Raw genomic sequence first — 17,841 nt, forward strand, 5'->3', positions numbered from 1 at the left:
ACCCTTACCTTTCATCTTAGAATCAATACTTGCTCAGGGTCATACAGCTAGGCAGTTCTGAGGCTATATTTGAACCTCCTCTCTAGGCCTGGCTCTCAATCCACTGAGCCACCTGGCTGCCCTCTCCACTTCAATAAATTGAGTCTTCATCATAGTTATGTAGCATTTTGACTTTTCCAAAAAAAAGCACTATCCTTACAACACTGAAATAGAATAACAGAATTGTATAACTTCTGTCACATAATTTAGTTTTTAAAACTGTAAAGCTCTATAGAAATGAGTCGTGGCCATTTTTTTTGACATACACCAGTGATTTCATTGATTTTCACTGATAAGTTCCTGGTGAGGAATTCCCTCTACCAATACAATTCTGCACCTAATATATAATTTCTAGTCTTGGAAAGTTGCCTGGGATACTAAAATGTTAAGTACCTTGCCCAGGGTCACATAGCCAGTGTTCATCAGAGGCAGGATTTGAACCCAGGTCATAGTATGGTACAATTAGAGTTTCAAAGAACCTTAGTGATCATGAAATCAAACCCTTCATTTCGAAGAGGAGAAAAGCTCCAGGCAGATTGTCAACAAGCATTTGTTAAGTGTTTACTATATAGTGAGCATTGTGCTTAGCAAAAAAAGATAAAACAAAAGGAAAAAATAGTCCCTGACTTCTCATAGGGAAATAACTAGATAGATAGAAGAAACATATAGATTTAAGATTATCTGAGAGAAAATGGCAATGGGGTCATGGGGGAGGAGATGAAGAACAGAGGTTTGAGCTGAGACCTGAAACAAACCTGGGAAACTAAAAGGAGGTAAAGTACCAAAACAAAAGATAGGGTGTCTTAGGTGAGGAAATGCAAATAGGCCAGTGTTGCTCAAATGTAGAGTATATGGAGTATATGGAGGAGAATATAGTGTATGAAGACTGGGAAAGTAGTGAGGAATCTAGTTCTGAAAAGCTTTAAATGCCAAACAATGACAAAGAAGAGAACAGTTGATTCTGAAGGTAATAGGGAGCCATTAGGACTCACTGGGAGTGGGGTGGAGTAGGACATAATCAAACTGTATACTTCAGAAAAATCACCTTCAAAGCTGAATGGAGGACAGATTGGAGTAAGGAGAGAGTTGAGAAAGGGAAAGCAATTAAAAGGCTCTTGGCACAATGAGTTAAAGAACTGATGAAGGCTTGAACTAAGGTTGTAGTTAGGGGAGTGAAGAGATGCATTTGAGAGACCTTGTAAAGATAGAAATGAGAAGATTGGGTGATGAACTAGGTATGTGGAGTGAGTGAAAGTAAGTCATAGAGGAAGACCTTATTCACTCACTGTTCCCCATGCTTGGCATTTTTCCTTTCCTCATCTCCCTCCAGGATTTCTCCAAGTCTCACCTAAATCCTACCTTCTGCAAGAAACCTTTACCCATCATCCCCTTCAACACTAGTGCCTTTTCTCCAAAATTAATTCTCTCTCTCCTTCTCTCTCTATGTGTATATATATATATATATATATAATATTTATAAAGAGAAATAATCTCAGAGAAAATGCATTAGCATATACATATATGTATATATATATATATATACACGAGAGAGAGAGAGAGAGAGAGAGAGAGAGAGAGAGAGAGAGAGAGAGAGAGAGAGAGAGAGAGTGTGCTAGGGAAGAAGATATGTAGCCTAATGGATAGAGTACCAGGCCTAGAGTCAGGAAGATGTGTTCAAATCCAGCCTCAGACATTTACTAGCTATGAGACCTGGGGCAAGTCACTTTACCCAATTTGCTCAGTTCCTCATTTGTAAAATGAGCAGGAAAAAGAAATGGCAAACGATTCCTGTATCTTTGCCAAGAAAACTCCAAATGGGGTCACAAAGAGTCATATACAACTGAACAACAACAACCACAAATGTATATCTCTATTTATTTGTTGTCTACCATCATTAGAAAGTGAGCTATTTGAAGGAAGGGACTATTTTTGCCTTTCTCGGTACCCTCAGTACTTAACACTGTACCTGCACAGAATAGGTCTTTAATAAATGCTTGTTGACCATCTCGGTGCCCTCAACAGTATTAGGAATGTATAGTGAATGGCTGAAGCAAGATTCAAACTCAGAAATCAATTCCATCACTATGTCTCCATCATTATTATCCTTATAATGTCACATATCCTCCTCAGATCTTTTCTGCCATTATGATCACTAAGATACCAAAAGCTTATGTATTTCTAGGGTCAAGCTGAACACTTCTGGGAGTTTCCCATGGATCCCAGGCTACAATGTCTCTTTCTTGCCCTCTCTTAAAAAAATAATACACTTCCCCAACTTACTTGAAAGAGAACAAGGCAGGTCACAAAGCAGAAATGTGGATTTATTTGGGTGAGGCTACTAGGAATTCTTTCCAGGAAGAGAAAAAGAAAAGAAACTAATAGATGGTCCAAACCTGAGGATGGGGGCGAGGAAGGGGAGAATGAGACAGACACAGAGAATATCACTAACCTGAAAATCACAACAGACTGACTGGGTCACATTGGGCAAATAACTATTCTGTTAGAGTAAACAGTAGCTATTTGTCTAAAGTACAACATTGAGGACTAAAAGATCAGATGGTTTATTTCAGTATTATGCTTTAGAAAGAATTCCTACATTTAATGTCAGAAAATTCTCCCCTTGTTGGAATTGGGAAGAGTAGGTACAATGTGTTGGGAATGTACTTTGGATTTGGAGACAGAAATTTTGGATTTTTATCTCATCCCCCCCCCCTATTTACATCCTGGGAGTCTTTGGGCCCTGGTTTTCTGTTTCCAGGTCTCTGTTGTCATTTGGGTAAAATGAGGGGGTTGAATTAGATAATCTCTAAAGTCCTTTCCAGCTCTAAATCTTATGAATGTATATAAATTGAATGTGTAACTGTGAAGGCTCAATACCAAGATAAACACAAGGATTATAAACTTCAGATTTTCCCCCTGAAACACACATAACTTGTCCTGACTCTGACTTCCCTTCTTTTGGTCACGGTTTTTCCCCTTTATAAAATGAGGAGTTTTACAAGGCTGTGTTCTATTGTGAATTCACTTCACCTCTGTGATACCCAAGGCTCAGTTCCAAGCTACATTTGCATCAATTTAGTAACCACTAATAGGTCTAACAGGGTATTGCAATTTTGCAAGAATTTTCAGGAAAATAGAGAAGTGGGAGTTCCAGAGAGATTCTGGATGTGCCCCAAGATCCCAGGAACCTTTTTTCCTGCTGTGCCCAGTAAACTAGCTGCCCAATTCAACCAAAGGAGCCATGGTCTTAGAATATTAATCATCCAGTTCAACATCCTCATTTTACAGAGGGGAAATTGAGGTTCATGGAGGGGATTACTTTTTAAAGATAACAATAGGAGAAGCCATCAGAATACCATATGCATTCCCTCCATGAGCAAGAAGAGAGTTTTTCAAGAATCTGACCACTTAGTAAAACAACTAGAAAATCAACTAGCTTCTGTCATTTCTTTTTTATAAAAATGTGATTCTCCCCCATCAACAACTCTCCCTACTCCCCCAAATCAAATCAAGGGTGGGGAGAAAAATACAAATCAATATAGACAAATGTCAAGACGTTTTAAAATGACATTTTCATTAACTCCATCCACCATGTTATGCCTGGGATATTGAATAAAGTACTTATAATATAATTACCAGAATGAAATGACGATGGCTGCCCAGACCAGAGGCATAATCTTTAACTACTTAACTCCTTGATAGACTCGTTAATGGACTAATTGATTAGGAGTTGGGGAAGAGAAGTAGGAGAGGAAGGGGGTGAGGGTTTGGGATTCTATGCAGGCCAGACTTTGACCAGTGAGGGGCAGGTGCTGTCCTGTTTTACCACATTAACCTTTTCAAGGCTTTTCGGCAAGGTCAAGACACATTACAAATGGTCAGCTTTAATCATGATGTCAGCTCATTAACCCAGAAAGACCCCACACTGAAATACAATTTAGGAAATCGTCCTTCATTCGGGCTGGGCTTAGGCTCAGGGCCTCCACAGCCAGACTCCCAACCTAAGTTCTCACCCATTAGCTCATCTTCTCTCTTCTCCTCTTCTCTCCTCTCCCTTCCTTTTCTCTTCTAATTCTGTTTTCTCTTGTCTTTTCTTCTAATTGTTTTCTTCTCTTTTTCTTTCCTTTTCCTTTCCTCCCTCTTTGCCTCTCCTCTCTCAAATTCTCTTATTATATTGTCTCTTTTCTTAGAGTTCATTAAATCTCCCCATATCCTAATGGAAAAGGCATCTCACCTAAGTAAAGGTGAGAAGCAGCCTGCAGAATGACTGGCTCCCTCTTTCTGTCACCAAATCAGACAACCTAAGACTTAATTTTACATTATGGATATTTTTAAAATCCCTCAATTGTGATCACATTGAATAATAGATCACCCCAGTCAGCTACACTGCATTAAATTGGATATAGATAGATAGATAGATAGATAGATGATAGATAGATAGATAGATAGATAGATAGATAGATAGATAGATAGATAGATAGAATAAAATAGCACATGTTATTTTTAGACAAGAAAGTACAACATAAGAAAATCAAAAAAGGTTCAGAGGGAAGAAAGAAGGAAGGAACAAATGAAGGAAGGGAGGAAGGGAGGGCATATGGTAGGAAAAGAAATGAGAGAGGTAGGAAAAGGAAAGGAAATAAAGGAGGGGAAGGAAAGGATATAGTAAAGAAAGAAGAAAAGAAAAAGGGGCAAGAGAAAATGAGAAGAACGTAGGAAGGGCAGGAAAAAATATTTAAAAAAGAAGGTGGAAAGGTAGAAGGGGAGAAAAGAATAGTAGGAAAATAAGAAAGAGGAAAAGGGAAAGTAAGGAGTGATAATATGGGAAATGATGGTGGAGAGAAGAAGAAAGAAAGATGACAGACTTTATATTGATCAAAATAGTCAAGAAAGATGGGTGGAGAAAACAGTAGGTGATAAATGACAAGCAACATATAGAAAGGCTGACTGTAGAAGCTGAGGATTAAGAGTTTCCAGGCCCAACAACTGGACAGGGTTTAATATGACAGGGGAACTAGGTACCCCTCTGAATCTTGTAAGGAACTAGATAGTTTCCTGTGAAACTCCTAACTGCCTTTCTCTAGCACAAGGACCTAAAGATATGGAAAATTTCCATTGAATTCTTGAAGATGTTCTGAATCTTCATTAATTTATCAGACCTTCTAATTTATCCAGCTAATCCCTCACTCCTACCCCATCCAGTTTTCCCTTTCTCTCACCCAATTGGATTTATTCTGCATTGGGAAGAAATAATAAAATCTTAGGATCGTTTCTTGAAGGATTTTGTTTTTGCTATATGAGACAAAGCATTTTCCTTCTTCTCTACCTTTTTTGCTCTTTTTTGGGAGAAAGGAAATCCTCTCTCTCTCTTTTTTCCCTTCTTCCACTCCAACTACCCTCTTAGCTGACTCAGAGATCAGCCCAACAACTCCAGTATTTCCAATAGTCAAGGTGCTGTTATTGGGCAAATCAAGGATTATTTCCGGGTTTGGTTTCTTTTTTGGACTGCTTATGAGAAATTTATAGGATCCTTTCTTCCTTGAATGAGAGAATCAAAAGTCTAAGACACCTGAAAGCTCTCCTCCCTTCCCATCCCGAGGTAGGTAAACAAAATATAAAATCATTTCAAATTTCATTTTTGGCTTACATATCCATGCAAACATACACGCAGGAAATGCACCTATAATACATCACTTGAGAGAGAGAGAGAGAGAGAGAGAGAGAGAGAGAGAGAGAGAGAGAGAGAGAGAGAGAGAGAGAGAGAGAGACGCACAGATGCACATTCTCGATGCCTTGGAACAGAGCTGTTAACAGAATGCTGGGATCATGGGCTAAAGACCTTTCCCAACTCTCCCTGCGTGGACCATGAGAGAGGCTGCCCAAGGCCCCAGCTTCCCGGGGCTTGCTCAGCCGCCTGCCTGCCTGCAGAATCGGAGGCCAGCAGCTGCTGACACCTGGGAGCACCCGCCGGGAAAGGGTGATATATTGGGACTCCTGACCGAAGCCGAGAGGGAGTAGAATTTACAGTCAGCGCAGACAGGGCGTGAAATCTGCCCTGTCATAGCTAAATGGGCAGATTTTATACACCCATTTCAGGCGAAACGTGTTAAATGACCACATCTGTCAGGAGCAGGATAAGCTAAAAAGAAATAAATAAGGAAATGAGTCAATCAATAAACATCCAGGCTTTCTCTTTGGTTCCCTGAAGGACCTCGTGGCGCAGAGGTATGGGTGGCAAGCTAGGATGGAGATTCACTTGCAGCCTGAACTGGGGACCACCCAAGGGAATTATCTTGCCTAGTGCTCTGGGATTCTCGGTTTTGTCTGGGGGTGGGGGTGGTGCGGTGGCGAACAAATCCAGGATCTCCCTATCCCCAGCCTCCTGCCCCCATCATTAGCATAAATCCTACAGCTGCACTGGTAGCGAGAGTAGAGGTAAGAGGAGCTTGGAGTCCAAAGCTTATCAGAAGCTTTGTTATATCTTCTTAGCAATAAAGCAAGCGAGAAGACATCGGATGAGTGTCCCACGGAAAATGAACACTCAAGGCCCTGCCCCTTGGCCTCCATCCTTCCTTCTTTCACCCTACGGGAAATGGGGGAGGGAGCGGAGACCTAAGAAAGATAAACTTTCCAAGACAGAATGAGCGCTTAAAGTTTAGACCTGGAGATCATTCCGTTGCTCAACAGTAAAGTGGCCCAGAGCAAGCTTTCCGAGAAGGCTAATAAAAATTGATCTCCCCTGCTTCTGCAGCAGTTGGGAAATAGGCTTGTTGAGCGGCTGTAATGCTGGAAGAAGGCTCCCCTCTGAAATGACAGATGAAGTCATAAACAAGTTTGATCTTGGAATCAAGCTTCGATAAATATTAAACACAGTGCCCCCCCCCACCCCTTCCCGAGTGTGGATTATGATATATGGCGCGTCCAAACTTTAAAATAAGGAAATACCAGAGAAAATGATCTCAATAAATTTTCTAAGTATAAACGTTGATTATGTTTCGATTTTCATTCAAGGGCCTCTGCTGTTCGTTTTTTGGTGCAAATGACATCTCGCAATAGGCTTTTGGGGAAAAGGGCTCCCTATTTGAAAAAGAGAGCCCTAGAGGGGTACAATTTATGTAATCTGTGGCTGGAAAATGAATTGTGTAATTTATTGGAAAACAGAAAGTCATGAAGATTGGATCAGCATAGCCTCGCCCCGGTCCCCCCCCCCCCCCCCCCCCATCCATCAAGTTCCAATTAACAGCCTAACCAGAGAGCTTTAATGTGTTTCCAATCTAGTGGCCTGATAGACTCATCAATTCCTCTGGGAGAAATTAAGGAAATCGACCGCCCCTTGGCGTCGCAGTGTCATTCCTTTCTGCAACTATATGTCAAATTAAAAACACAATTAAAATTTAAACTGTTTCAATCAAAGGGTGCCTGCAACCTATGTTTCACTTAATAGAACTTTGATGAAAATCTGATGCTTCCACTCCATCACCGGGGTGAGGACTGCTCAGACGAGCCAAAGATTCTTTATATTTCTTTAAGATATGAGCACACTGGTGAGGCAGACCAGGTGACCCAACCTTGGCGAGAGCGCGGTTGTGAATTCGCATCTTGCTCAGCGATTGCTTTCTCTCTCTCTCTCTCTCTCTCTCTCTCTCTCACCATACATTATCTCATATTATCTCTCCCTCCTTCCGTCCCCAGTCCCTTTCTTCTCTCGTCTTCTTTTCTCGTCCCTTCCTTTCCCTTCCCTTCCTTCCCTTTTCTTTTCCTCTCCCTCTTCCCCATCCCCCTCAACGAAGCATCTGAACCCTCTCGTCTTCCCCTCCACAACTCTCTGGATACCTCGTGGGCTGAGGGGAACCTTTTAGAAAGAAGATTTGGGATACGTATTGGGGGACTAGTGATAATCTAAAAAAGTGAAAATGTTGACCAGGTTCCCCTAAGCAAACCGGTGCTCACAAGAAAGCAGACTGAAATATCCCAAATTAACTGTCTCTTTGGCTTCTGGCCACCGCCACCACCCTTCTTCCATCCCACCCACCTTGGACTGCCACAGCAGGCGGCACCGTTTTCTCTGACGCTCTGGAGAGTGCTTGGTTTCTGTCTTTTGTCAGGAAATTTGACATGAAGTTCTTTGTGAAGGGACTTTAGTAAGGAGCTACTTGGTCTCTAAACATCTGAATTAGCCAATGTGGGGGCTGGGGGTGGGTCAGGGATGGCGAGGTAGGATGCTGCTCATTCAATTTTTCCAGCCAAATTTGAAACTGTAAGTCGACAGTACTGCATCACAAGCTTGTTTTGTGAACGTGTATGGGTGGAGGGAGACGCACTTGGGAATATGTCCAGCGAGCCCCGCTGCTCTTGCTGTGCATTTACAGCGACAGGGCTACAGAACCGCTGACCCAACCAACCAACTATTGGAAGGCTATTTCCCTCTACAAACCTAATCGTTAATAGTTGGAACTTTCCGAGGGTATCAAAATTATCCTTTTTTTCCAAATTCATAGGAGAGTTCAGAGATCTAAAAGGCCCATACTGTATGAGGGATATTGTGTGAGATTTCAGGGTGAAGACTGGAAAAAAAGCATGGAATGAAAAGTTTCTAAGTGTGTAGGAGACCTAGAAAAATAACAGCACCCTATAGATTTCCAAAAGCCACCAGTCTCCTTTGGTAGGCATATGGAGTTTTGGAGAGAGATCGTATTAGCCATATCTACCAGGTCCAGATAATCCAATCTTCTACCTTTTCCCATAATTACCACAATATGGATAAATCAGAGAACAAATAAGAATATTGCGGAATATATATTCTATTTACACACAAAGTGCTTGCTGCAGTACTATGGTGGTCACTTCTAGCATTTTTCAGTGGGTTTGCTGGAAACACTTAAAAACTAGCATCCTAGAATCTCAAAGCTGGAATGGACCTTAAAGAACATCTAGTCCAATCCGATAATTTTACTGATGAGTAAACTGAGGTCCAGAAAGATGAATAGGAATGCTTGGTCAGTGAACTGTGAACTGGCTCCCTCCCTTTCCTTTATGCTCCTTGAGCCTCAGAGAGGTTATACAAAGTAGTTAATCAGATGGGAGGTGGGACTGGCTCGTCGGACTGTTGGAGAACATACCAAGGTCATCAGCACCGACGACAGAGCCCGGGAACAATAGATTCATTTGAAACAATATTTTACAGACGCTAGACGATCAATATGAACTGGAGCATAATGCTGTACCAATCTGTTAATGCGCTTAATGGGCTTCTCATTCAGTTTGCTCCGCAGAGGAAGTCGATAGGCTAAAGCGATGATTACCAACACTGGTCGCTGGTTCCGAGGCTGGCAAACCTCATTCTCTCAGTGTAGTTAAAGCTGAGTTAAGTATGGGAAAGCTTACTCTGATTCTCTCCAACAGGAGGTGCTTCTCTCTCCCCAATTCCATCCCAGCATCCCCTCATCTGCTCTATCAGCGGTTCCCCAGCTGTTTACAATTCCTATCTTCAGCGAATGCCCAATTTCAACCCGGGAAGGGCACTTGCCAGACCCCTCGGTCCCATAAAGTCCCATTCATTTTATTGCATGAAAAAAAAGGGGAAAAAAAGAATTACCAACCTCAATTTCTCCAATAAAAGCCTAAAGTTGTCTAGAGGACCCAAACAGATAGGTGTGCTCTGAGGTCTGCCTGGAGGTCGGCTGTGCAGTTTAATCGCAACTGAACTCTCAGGAGGAGGTTGTCCAAGTCTCCTTAATGAAACCCTGGTGGCAGGAGGGGGGGAAGTTTATATCTTTCTCCCTGATGTTTGCTGTACACAGGCCCCCTCTATTTACTACCAAATAAAAGAAATACATCTGTGTTGCTAATAGAAACACCTCAGCCAGTTTGGTTCAGCCAAGCTCCAAACAGTGGGCCTGGGAAAAGGATGTATCTCTTTCTGTGCAAACAATTGCACAGATTTGGAAACCACAGTGGCCTCGATAAAAACAACTGGTTAGGCAGTTGCCAGCAGTTTTAGGATCTGAACGAATCAACTTAGTGTCTGACTGGCAGAAACCCTGCCACTCAATCAGGAAGTTACCACATTAGGCAGGCACCAAGATGCCAACCAAGTCTGAGAAATTCATTTTCAATTTCCTCCATGTTTCTGGCTCCTTTCACCTCCAGTTTCTAGGCTTAGGACCTGAGTTGCTGGAGGAGTACATATCCTTTTCTCCTAAGGACTAATTACAGCAGTCTTCACTTGGGGGGAGGAAGAAAGCAGGAAAAAAAGGTAGAACCCACTATGCAGAGGCACTTCTGTAAAGATTGTGTGTTTGTTGGGGGAAAGAAGATCAGGAAAGGGAAAATGCAGTATTGCTTGAAGGATTTACCCTAGAAACTAATGTCATTTAGATTGAATTGAGAAGTCAGGAAAAGAGGCTTAACTGGCTTCATTTTTATTTTAGGCTTTTAGAAAGTAGAGCATTTAACCCAAGTTCATGGAATCCTTCCGGGGAATCTATAAAGTCTAAGTCAACAGAATCTGGGTTTTGAGTCTGGGGGCTCTATTTTAAATATCTGGGTGAGAGAGTGCAGAAAATTGAGTGGAATGACAGCTGAATTTAAGGAAAAATTACATACTTCACAATCTCTCCCTCCCTACCTCATACCTTCCCAGCATGTGGCTAAACACACAACATATGTATTCCCCAGCATCACAGAAGCAGTGCTCCCTGTTTGAATCCCAATAGGTTTATCATGGTCTAAGTAGAAGACAAGAAGACTAGAAAGGCAAAGGAAATGGTGAGGCCTATATTGCTGTCAGATAGAGAGTTGCAGATGCTAGAATTGAGCCCTATTGACACTTGTATGGACAACTCCTGGAAAGAGTAATTGGATTTTCTGATTAATCTGGGCTCCTGGCAAGGACAGTGCTCTTTGCCAATTCTGTGTGGAGTCCAGTTTTGACAATTCACTGTGTTGCATGTTTTCATGTAACATCAGTTCCCCCTCAAGGTAATGGAAACAAGTGTTAGCACTGGGCCCTATTTTATTTGAACCTGAAGCAAGCAGGCAGATAGACACATACCTAAAACTTAGGGGCACCAGAAGTATATGTCTTCAGGATCCCAACTATCAGGGTTAGGGATTTTCTATCAGCCAAGAATGGGGGTAGGAATGGGCTGGAGGGAAGAAATAAAGGCCTAAAGGAATTTATGCAGAGGACAAGTTGTGCTTGTATGGAACTAGTTATTTCTCGACTTTGTAAAAACTGGGTAAGTCAAGAACCGTTTTCTAGAATCTAAACACAAATAAAGAAGGATTTTCTTGGCATTTGATAACATCGCTCTTGCTGTAAAGTCTAAGGACATGTTTGCTGTTGCAACATCATTTTTAATGAGCTGTTATTGACCCGTCTCACAGTTAGTATTGCCAACAGTCAAAGGCATCGCTCTGTTTGCAGGTGACACAAAGGACAACATATTTTGACCCCAATTTTCTGTTTGTTTTTCATTTACAAACACAATGTCCTCATTTTTATTCAAAACCAGAGGGGAATAAAGGGAGATCTGTCTTCACTGCAGACCAATTCAAAATTTTGCCACACATTCACTGAGTTCTTTAGGGGCAGTTTCCCATCAAAAAACAACAACAACAAGGCTTAACATCTCAGCCAGAAAAGAATAAATTCTGCTGGGCTAAGGCCATGGACCAAATCAAAAAAGTAAGAGATTAAAGAAGAATCTATCTTTGTCTCTCATTCTTTGCCTCTGTCTCTATTGCCCCAATATACATCAGCTCTCAAAAAAGAGCTTTGACCCTGCCCTTCCTGGAACTCTTTGCACACTCAGACAGTTCATGTAAATGAAATGTTGGGTACCTAGACAGCTCCTAATAATTCCCATTCATTATCCAGTTTTCCCTCAGTATATATTCTAACCATATGAATGAGTTGTGAATTCTTTCTGCTTTCTTACTTGAGACCCAAGCACAGATTTTTACAAGAAAATTAGGATCATTTCCTCTAGAATTGGCCAGAATGCTTTCAAAGCACAGCAAAGTGGGAATCTCAAGGCTCTAGTAGACATCCCTCTCTCCTGAAGCAAAGCCAGACAATACTGTCCAAGCTGCTGCAGGGCTGGTGGAGGTAGCCTAGGGAGACACTGAGCATGCTTGGGTTGGGGTTGTCAGTAGCTTCAGCCTTGACCAAAGTATTGCACTTCTCTCTTTCAGTCTGAGGGAGGGAATCAAAAAGATAAAAAGAAAAAGGAAAGGAAAATAAATACAATGAATCATGATTTTTTTTTAAAGGCACTGTTCAGAGGAAACCCCTTTAAGTGTAGTCACTTGAAATGAAAACACTGGACAGCAGCCCTGGAACGAATTCTTGTGTGTGTGTGTGTGTGTGTGTGTGTGTGTGTGTGTGTGTGTGTGTGTGTTTGTGTACATGCACCCCAGTCTGTGTCTCATTCCTGAAGGTAAATCAAGCCACCGAATTCCTGTGAGCTTCTCCCTCCCCTTTCCCCAGGGCTGTGTTGCAAAGAAGGCTGGAGGAAAACTATGACTGAAGCCCAATCGGTCAGCCTAGAGTAGAGTTGCTTATTTATCCATTCTATTTTATAGACCAAGTCTCTCTGCAGTCTCTGGCTGATGGAGCAATTCAATCCCTAGGGAGGGGAAAACCTCTGGAAGCTGAGGAAGAAGACTGAGGTCCCAGATTTGGCTGGTCAACTTTCTGTTCTTGCTTGTGAGTGGAATACCTCTGCCTCTCTGGCATTTGAAGTCCTCGCACCTGCCTTACTTTACTTTTAACGGCTGTTTAACTCTCCTAAGTTATCGTTTCTCTTTCTTCCCTCTCTCTTTTACCCAAGGATGATCCAAGGGGGCTAGGTCCTGGTGGCATAAAATAGCTTTTTTTTTTTTTTTTTAAAGGTGCTGTAGATGGTTTTCCCAGAAGTTCTACCTCATCCCTGAAAGAAGTGGGCTACAATCTTTCATAAACAGACAATATGGCAATAAGAGGCTTTGGACCCTGAAGAATTCAGACTGGATAGTCAGCGGCTGTCTTACCTAGTGGAATTTTGCAAACCAAATTAAAAACTCTTCTTATTCCCTTTGTTCCACTCCATCTTGAGAAGATCGATCCAGACGTGATACTACTGGGGAATCATCCTTACTCCAAACAAAGCCATCTTTGTTATCCCTAGAAACTGGATTATACATGTGCATACCTACTTCTCACAGTTGATAGAAAGGGAAAGAGAAGAGAGGAAAGTAGATGCTTTCAGAAACACCTGTTGGAGATAATTTCCTAAAGTTACACAATCTTGGAACATAAGTGCCTTTGCTTTTTTTTTATTATTATTTCAATCTCACGACAACATTCAGTGTAACAATGTTTTACTTTTTTTTTCCTTTTTCTTAAAAAGAGACTGAACCCCGACAGATGTAAAAGGAAATCCTGGGGTTAGGAGGAGGGACATGACGGGAACCTTTCGCCCAACATCAGGCTTAATAGACAGAAGGAAACACGGGTTGGAATGAGTGACAGAACCTCAGGACTGTGGGGGTTAGGGTGAATTTTACAAGAAAACTGTACATTTATCAAATAAGTTAAAATTATCCTAAATTGATTGTCCTTCACTTAAAGCGCTCCAATAACCAGCTGTCTTTTTTTTTTTTAGCAGAGCTAGTGCTCAGTTTTCCTATCTTCCTTCCTTCCTTTCCCTTCTTCCCCCACTATTTTATTTATTATTATTATTTTGCTACCTGAATGATCACAATTTTACAATGAAAATGTTCCTTTCCTTCCCTGGAGGAAGCCACAGTGCTCTCAGAAAATTTCGTACAATATTGCACAAGTCAAAAGTACAACAATTAAATTACCCCAAAAAATAAAAAAAAACGGAGAAAGTTGTAGAAATAATAATAGTAAGAATAATTTACAAAGGAGGAGGGTTACTCCTAAAAAATAGGTTACCAATAAATAATATCACTCAGACCAGGTTAACGTGTTTGGAATTGTTTTCATTTTCGGTTTGGGGCTTTTCTTTTGGTTTTCTTTTCTCCTTAAATACTTCATTAGTGGACCTTCCAGTTCCAAAACAGTTAAATTGCTATAGAGGTGGGATGGAGAGAAAGTTTGTCAGTGGTTTCTTTGAAAGGGGAGAACAGATAACTAAGAGGAAAATTAATTGGCGGGGAAGAAAGAAAACCCAAGAACCAATGCTTATCCTTTTCCTCAAAATATGTGGGAAAATTGTCCTCGAAAGAGAAGGAAGTGAAAGGGATTCTTCTCTCCTTTTCCCCAGAAATCTTGCTTTGTTATTTCCTTTATTTAAAAATGAAATCAAAGGCAAGAGTTCAGCATATTTAGGGCAGGGAGCTGGAGGTGGCATATTAGATTTGAATGGAAAAATTTGAGTCGGGGTTTGCTTTTTTACATTTTCTTTAACCAAAAGAAAAGCCGACAAAAGTCAAGACAGCCTCCAATCTACTGAGGGTGAAATGCACGGAAATGCATTGAGAATACATACAAAAATGTTACCTTTGGGGGGGGAGGGGAAGAAAGGGAAAGGGGACACTGACCCCTGCTCTCCAGTTCTTGAAGCCGATTCTGACCCCTCCGAGCTGGGGAGCAGGGAGGGTCAGGCCCACCTTACTCCCCACCAGTCGACACACACCCCTGCATACGCACGCACGCGTCCAGTCTCCTGGGTGAGGGATAGGGGAGGGTCCCCAGTGCCCCCCTCCCCTGCCCCATCTTCAGACCGGCCGCAGCAGTGGAACGGATGTGACGACTGGGTGAGAGTAGTACACCGGGTGGGGGAAGGTGAGGAGCGGCTGGCTGACTGGCACTGGGGCCCCGGCTGCACCGGAACCCTCGGCAGCTGAGTTCTCGTGGTAGAGAATAGGCACCCGCACGATGCGCTGCGCCGCGGCATGGCTCAAGTTGGCTGCCTCCAGCTCGGCCGCCAGCTGACGCTTCCACTTGTTTCGGCGATTCTGAAACCAGATCTTCACCTGGGTCTCTGTGAGATGCAGGGAGGCAGCCAGGCCGGCGCGCTCTGAACTACTCAGGTAGCGCTTCATGTCGAACGTGGATTCTAGCTGGAAGACCTGGCTCCGGGAAAAGACCGTGCGCGTCTTCTTCTTTCGGCAGGGCTTTTTCTCCGGGCTGTCTGCTCGTTTCTTCCAGTCCTCGCTGCCCGGCCCAGTTGCCCCGGCGCCAGTCCCAGATGCTGCGTCGTCCTTCTTCACTTCCTCGGAGTCACTTTCCTCTAGAATGATCTCGTCCGGGCTCTTGGAGTCGAGCTCCTTGTCCGGGTCGGGCTTGAGTAGCGGCTCAGGGGAGTCTCGGTCTGTGCCCGAAGCAGGGGACGAGTCTCGCAGGAGTGATTTCTCCGATGCTGTAGGGGAAAGAAAAGACACCCAAGCGCGCGCACATACGAACACACATGCACACATACGAACACACAGAGAGATATCACCCCTTTAGTTAGGCCGCACAAGACTAGCTGCTGGCCCCACTGCCCTCCTGTGTCCCCTAAGCTCATTCCAGCATTGCTTTGTAGATCAGGCCCAAGAACGTTCCTCATGGTTGGTTTGTTCTCCCTGTTCCCCCTGAGTCTTTCTCCCTTCCCAGGGAAGAGCAAGACGCAAGATTGCGGTGTCCCGGGGCTCTTCTAAAGTTCCAAGAAGAGAGGAACTGGACAAAGCCGCCATCGCCTTAGGCTCTCTTTTTTCTTGTCCTCTCCCCCGTCCGCTAGGGGCCAAGGGAAAGCTTTCCCTGAATCTGTCTTGCACAACTTGTAAATAACCACTTTCTCTTTCCAGATCACATTCTCCAGCCTCTCTCGTTCCCCTCGACCCTCTAATTCAACTCCTTTTCCCCACACACCTTAACACCATGGACACTTTTTACCGGGCAGAGCTTTCATCCAGTACGCTCGCTGGATTTCTTTTCTTCCCAAGTGGGATTAGTACCAAGAAACGTAGCAATGTGAGCCGACCGAGAAGGAGCTGGGACTAAGTAAGCAGAGAGCAGGGAGAAGAGGAATGGGGAAGAAGAGATGCAGAAAAAGGATCAAAAAAGGATTGTAAGAGCATGAGGCGAATAGGCCAGGTTACAAGTAGGGGCAAAAGTAAACTATGAGAAAGGATACTGTGGAAGAGTAAAGAAGAGAAAGGCGGAAAAGCGAGGCGGAGGTGGTGAAGAGTTTTGAAAAGGAGAAAAGAAAACGAATCATAGGTACCTTCTGGCCTGGGCAGATGCCCCCCCGCGGGGGTCAGGGTGTAGGGGTACCACCAAGCTGGAGACCGCTCCAGATAGTGCGCTGGTAGCGCAAACCTCTGCGCTGGGATCTCAAAGCGGGGGAAAGCCAAATCGCCCACCTGCGAGAGCGCAAAACCCGCGGCGCCTTCCAAGGCCCCTTTGGCAGCTGCTGCGGCTGCAGCGGCCGCAGCGGCCGAGGCCGGGGCGAAGAGCGTCCTTGGGGGCTGCTGCTGCTTTGGGGGCGCCCGGTGATGGTCTCCGTTGAGCAGGTTCTTGATGGAGAACGGGGAGTCCTTGGGTGGTGGCGGAGGCGGAGGTGGCGGTGGCGGAGGAGGCGGCGGCGGGGGAGGTGGCGGCGGCTGGGGAGGCTGGGTGCTTGGGTTGCTGCAGGGCTCTTGTCCCGACTCCGGCATCCTCCCCTTTCCTCCCGGTCCCCGCTACACGGGGCAGGCGGGCGGGCGGTCGAGCAGCAACTCAGACCATAAACACAACTCAACTACGAGGCGGCGCAAAGTAGGAGCAGCACCGGGCGCAAATCCAGCGGCTGGAGGGCGGGGTGGGGAAATGGGCACCCAGCTAGAAAGCTACTGGGGCGGGCTTGCATGGGGGTGGGGGAAAAGGGATGGGGAACTAGAGAGTGAGGGAAGGTGGGGGGAACACTGGGCGGGAGGGGGTGGGGTACAGCTCTGGCCGCGGGACAGCAGACGGGACACAGGGACTAAGGAGGTTTGGCGGCGGCTGCTGCTCACGGGGAGGAGGCGACTGGACGAGTCCCCGGCTTGGGGCTGCGTCAATCCGGCGCCGGATGCTAATGATGAAATCAAAATGTCATCCAAGTTAAATGCGGAGAGTATACGGCGATTGGGCACGTACAATGGCAAATGGGATTAGGCAAGAGAAGGCGCAGCCAAACCCTGGCCCCGCAGCCGCCACTGCCGCCGCCCCCTCTCTTCTTGCCTTAGATTTTGGCGCTTTGGCTTCGGGCTATAAGAGCTCCCCTGTTATTGGCTTTATATACTCCAATTAGCCAGCAAATGAGGACAGGGCTATTAGCACAAAAGGATATTGGCTCTAGCTAAGGCACCACTCCTAGAGCAAGAGACGAACCTCTTCGAGACCGTGGTGCCCTGGGCGTGAGCGCTCACCCGCTGAAGCAGGTGCCCTTCTGCCCCAAGAAGTCCCCCCCCCTCCACCCCGCTGCTCAAGGGACCTGCTGGCTACTGCCTGGCCTAGGGGAGGGAGAAGGGGTGGAGAGAGACCCAGGTCAGATCAGGGTTATTCTCCCTCCTCCAGTCTCCAGGGTCCTAGCTCTTCTCTACACCCTAAACCCGTTCTGATATGAACAGAAAGGATTGTGAGCAATTCTATCCAAGATCCAAGGTGGCTTAGACCTACCTCCAATCCATTGCCCACCCCCATGCAGTATGGTTAGGATTTCCCTTTCCTCTTGGATGGGTAGAAATGCATACTTTTCAGAAAGCCCCAAAGAGAAGGAAATGGGCGGAGGTTAGAGAAGTGGTGACTTCCATTTTCCAAATGGAGAGCGAAAAAAACGGAGCTTG

At 44.5% G+C, this 17,841-nt stretch overlaps 1 protein-coding gene across 1 annotated transcript; it reads right to left on the reverse strand.

The window, feature by feature from the left end:
• Nucleotides 1-13,343: 13,343 nt before the first annotated feature.
• On the reverse strand, nucleotides 13,344-17,089 carry HMX3 (H6 family homeobox 3). The gene is made up of 2 exons (XM_001376205.4): nucleotides 16,260-17,089; nucleotides 13,344-15,413 (listed from the first exon to the last, which is right to left on the reverse strand). The coding sequence occupies exons 1-2, from the start codon at nucleotides 16,690-16,692 to the stop codon at nucleotides 14,770-14,772; spliced, it is 1,077 nt and encodes a 358-aa protein (XP_001376242.2). The 5' UTR covers nucleotides 16,693-17,089; the 3' UTR covers nucleotides 13,344-14,769.
• Nucleotides 17,090-17,841: the final 752 nt, after the last annotated feature.

Source organism: Monodelphis domestica, chromosome 1 (assembly GCF_027887165.1).
Source record: "Monodelphis domestica isolate mMonDom1 chromosome 1, mMonDom1.pri, whole genome shotgun sequence".
Classification (NCBI taxonomy): Eukaryota; Metazoa; Chordata; class Mammalia; order Didelphimorphia; family Didelphidae; genus Monodelphis; species Monodelphis domestica.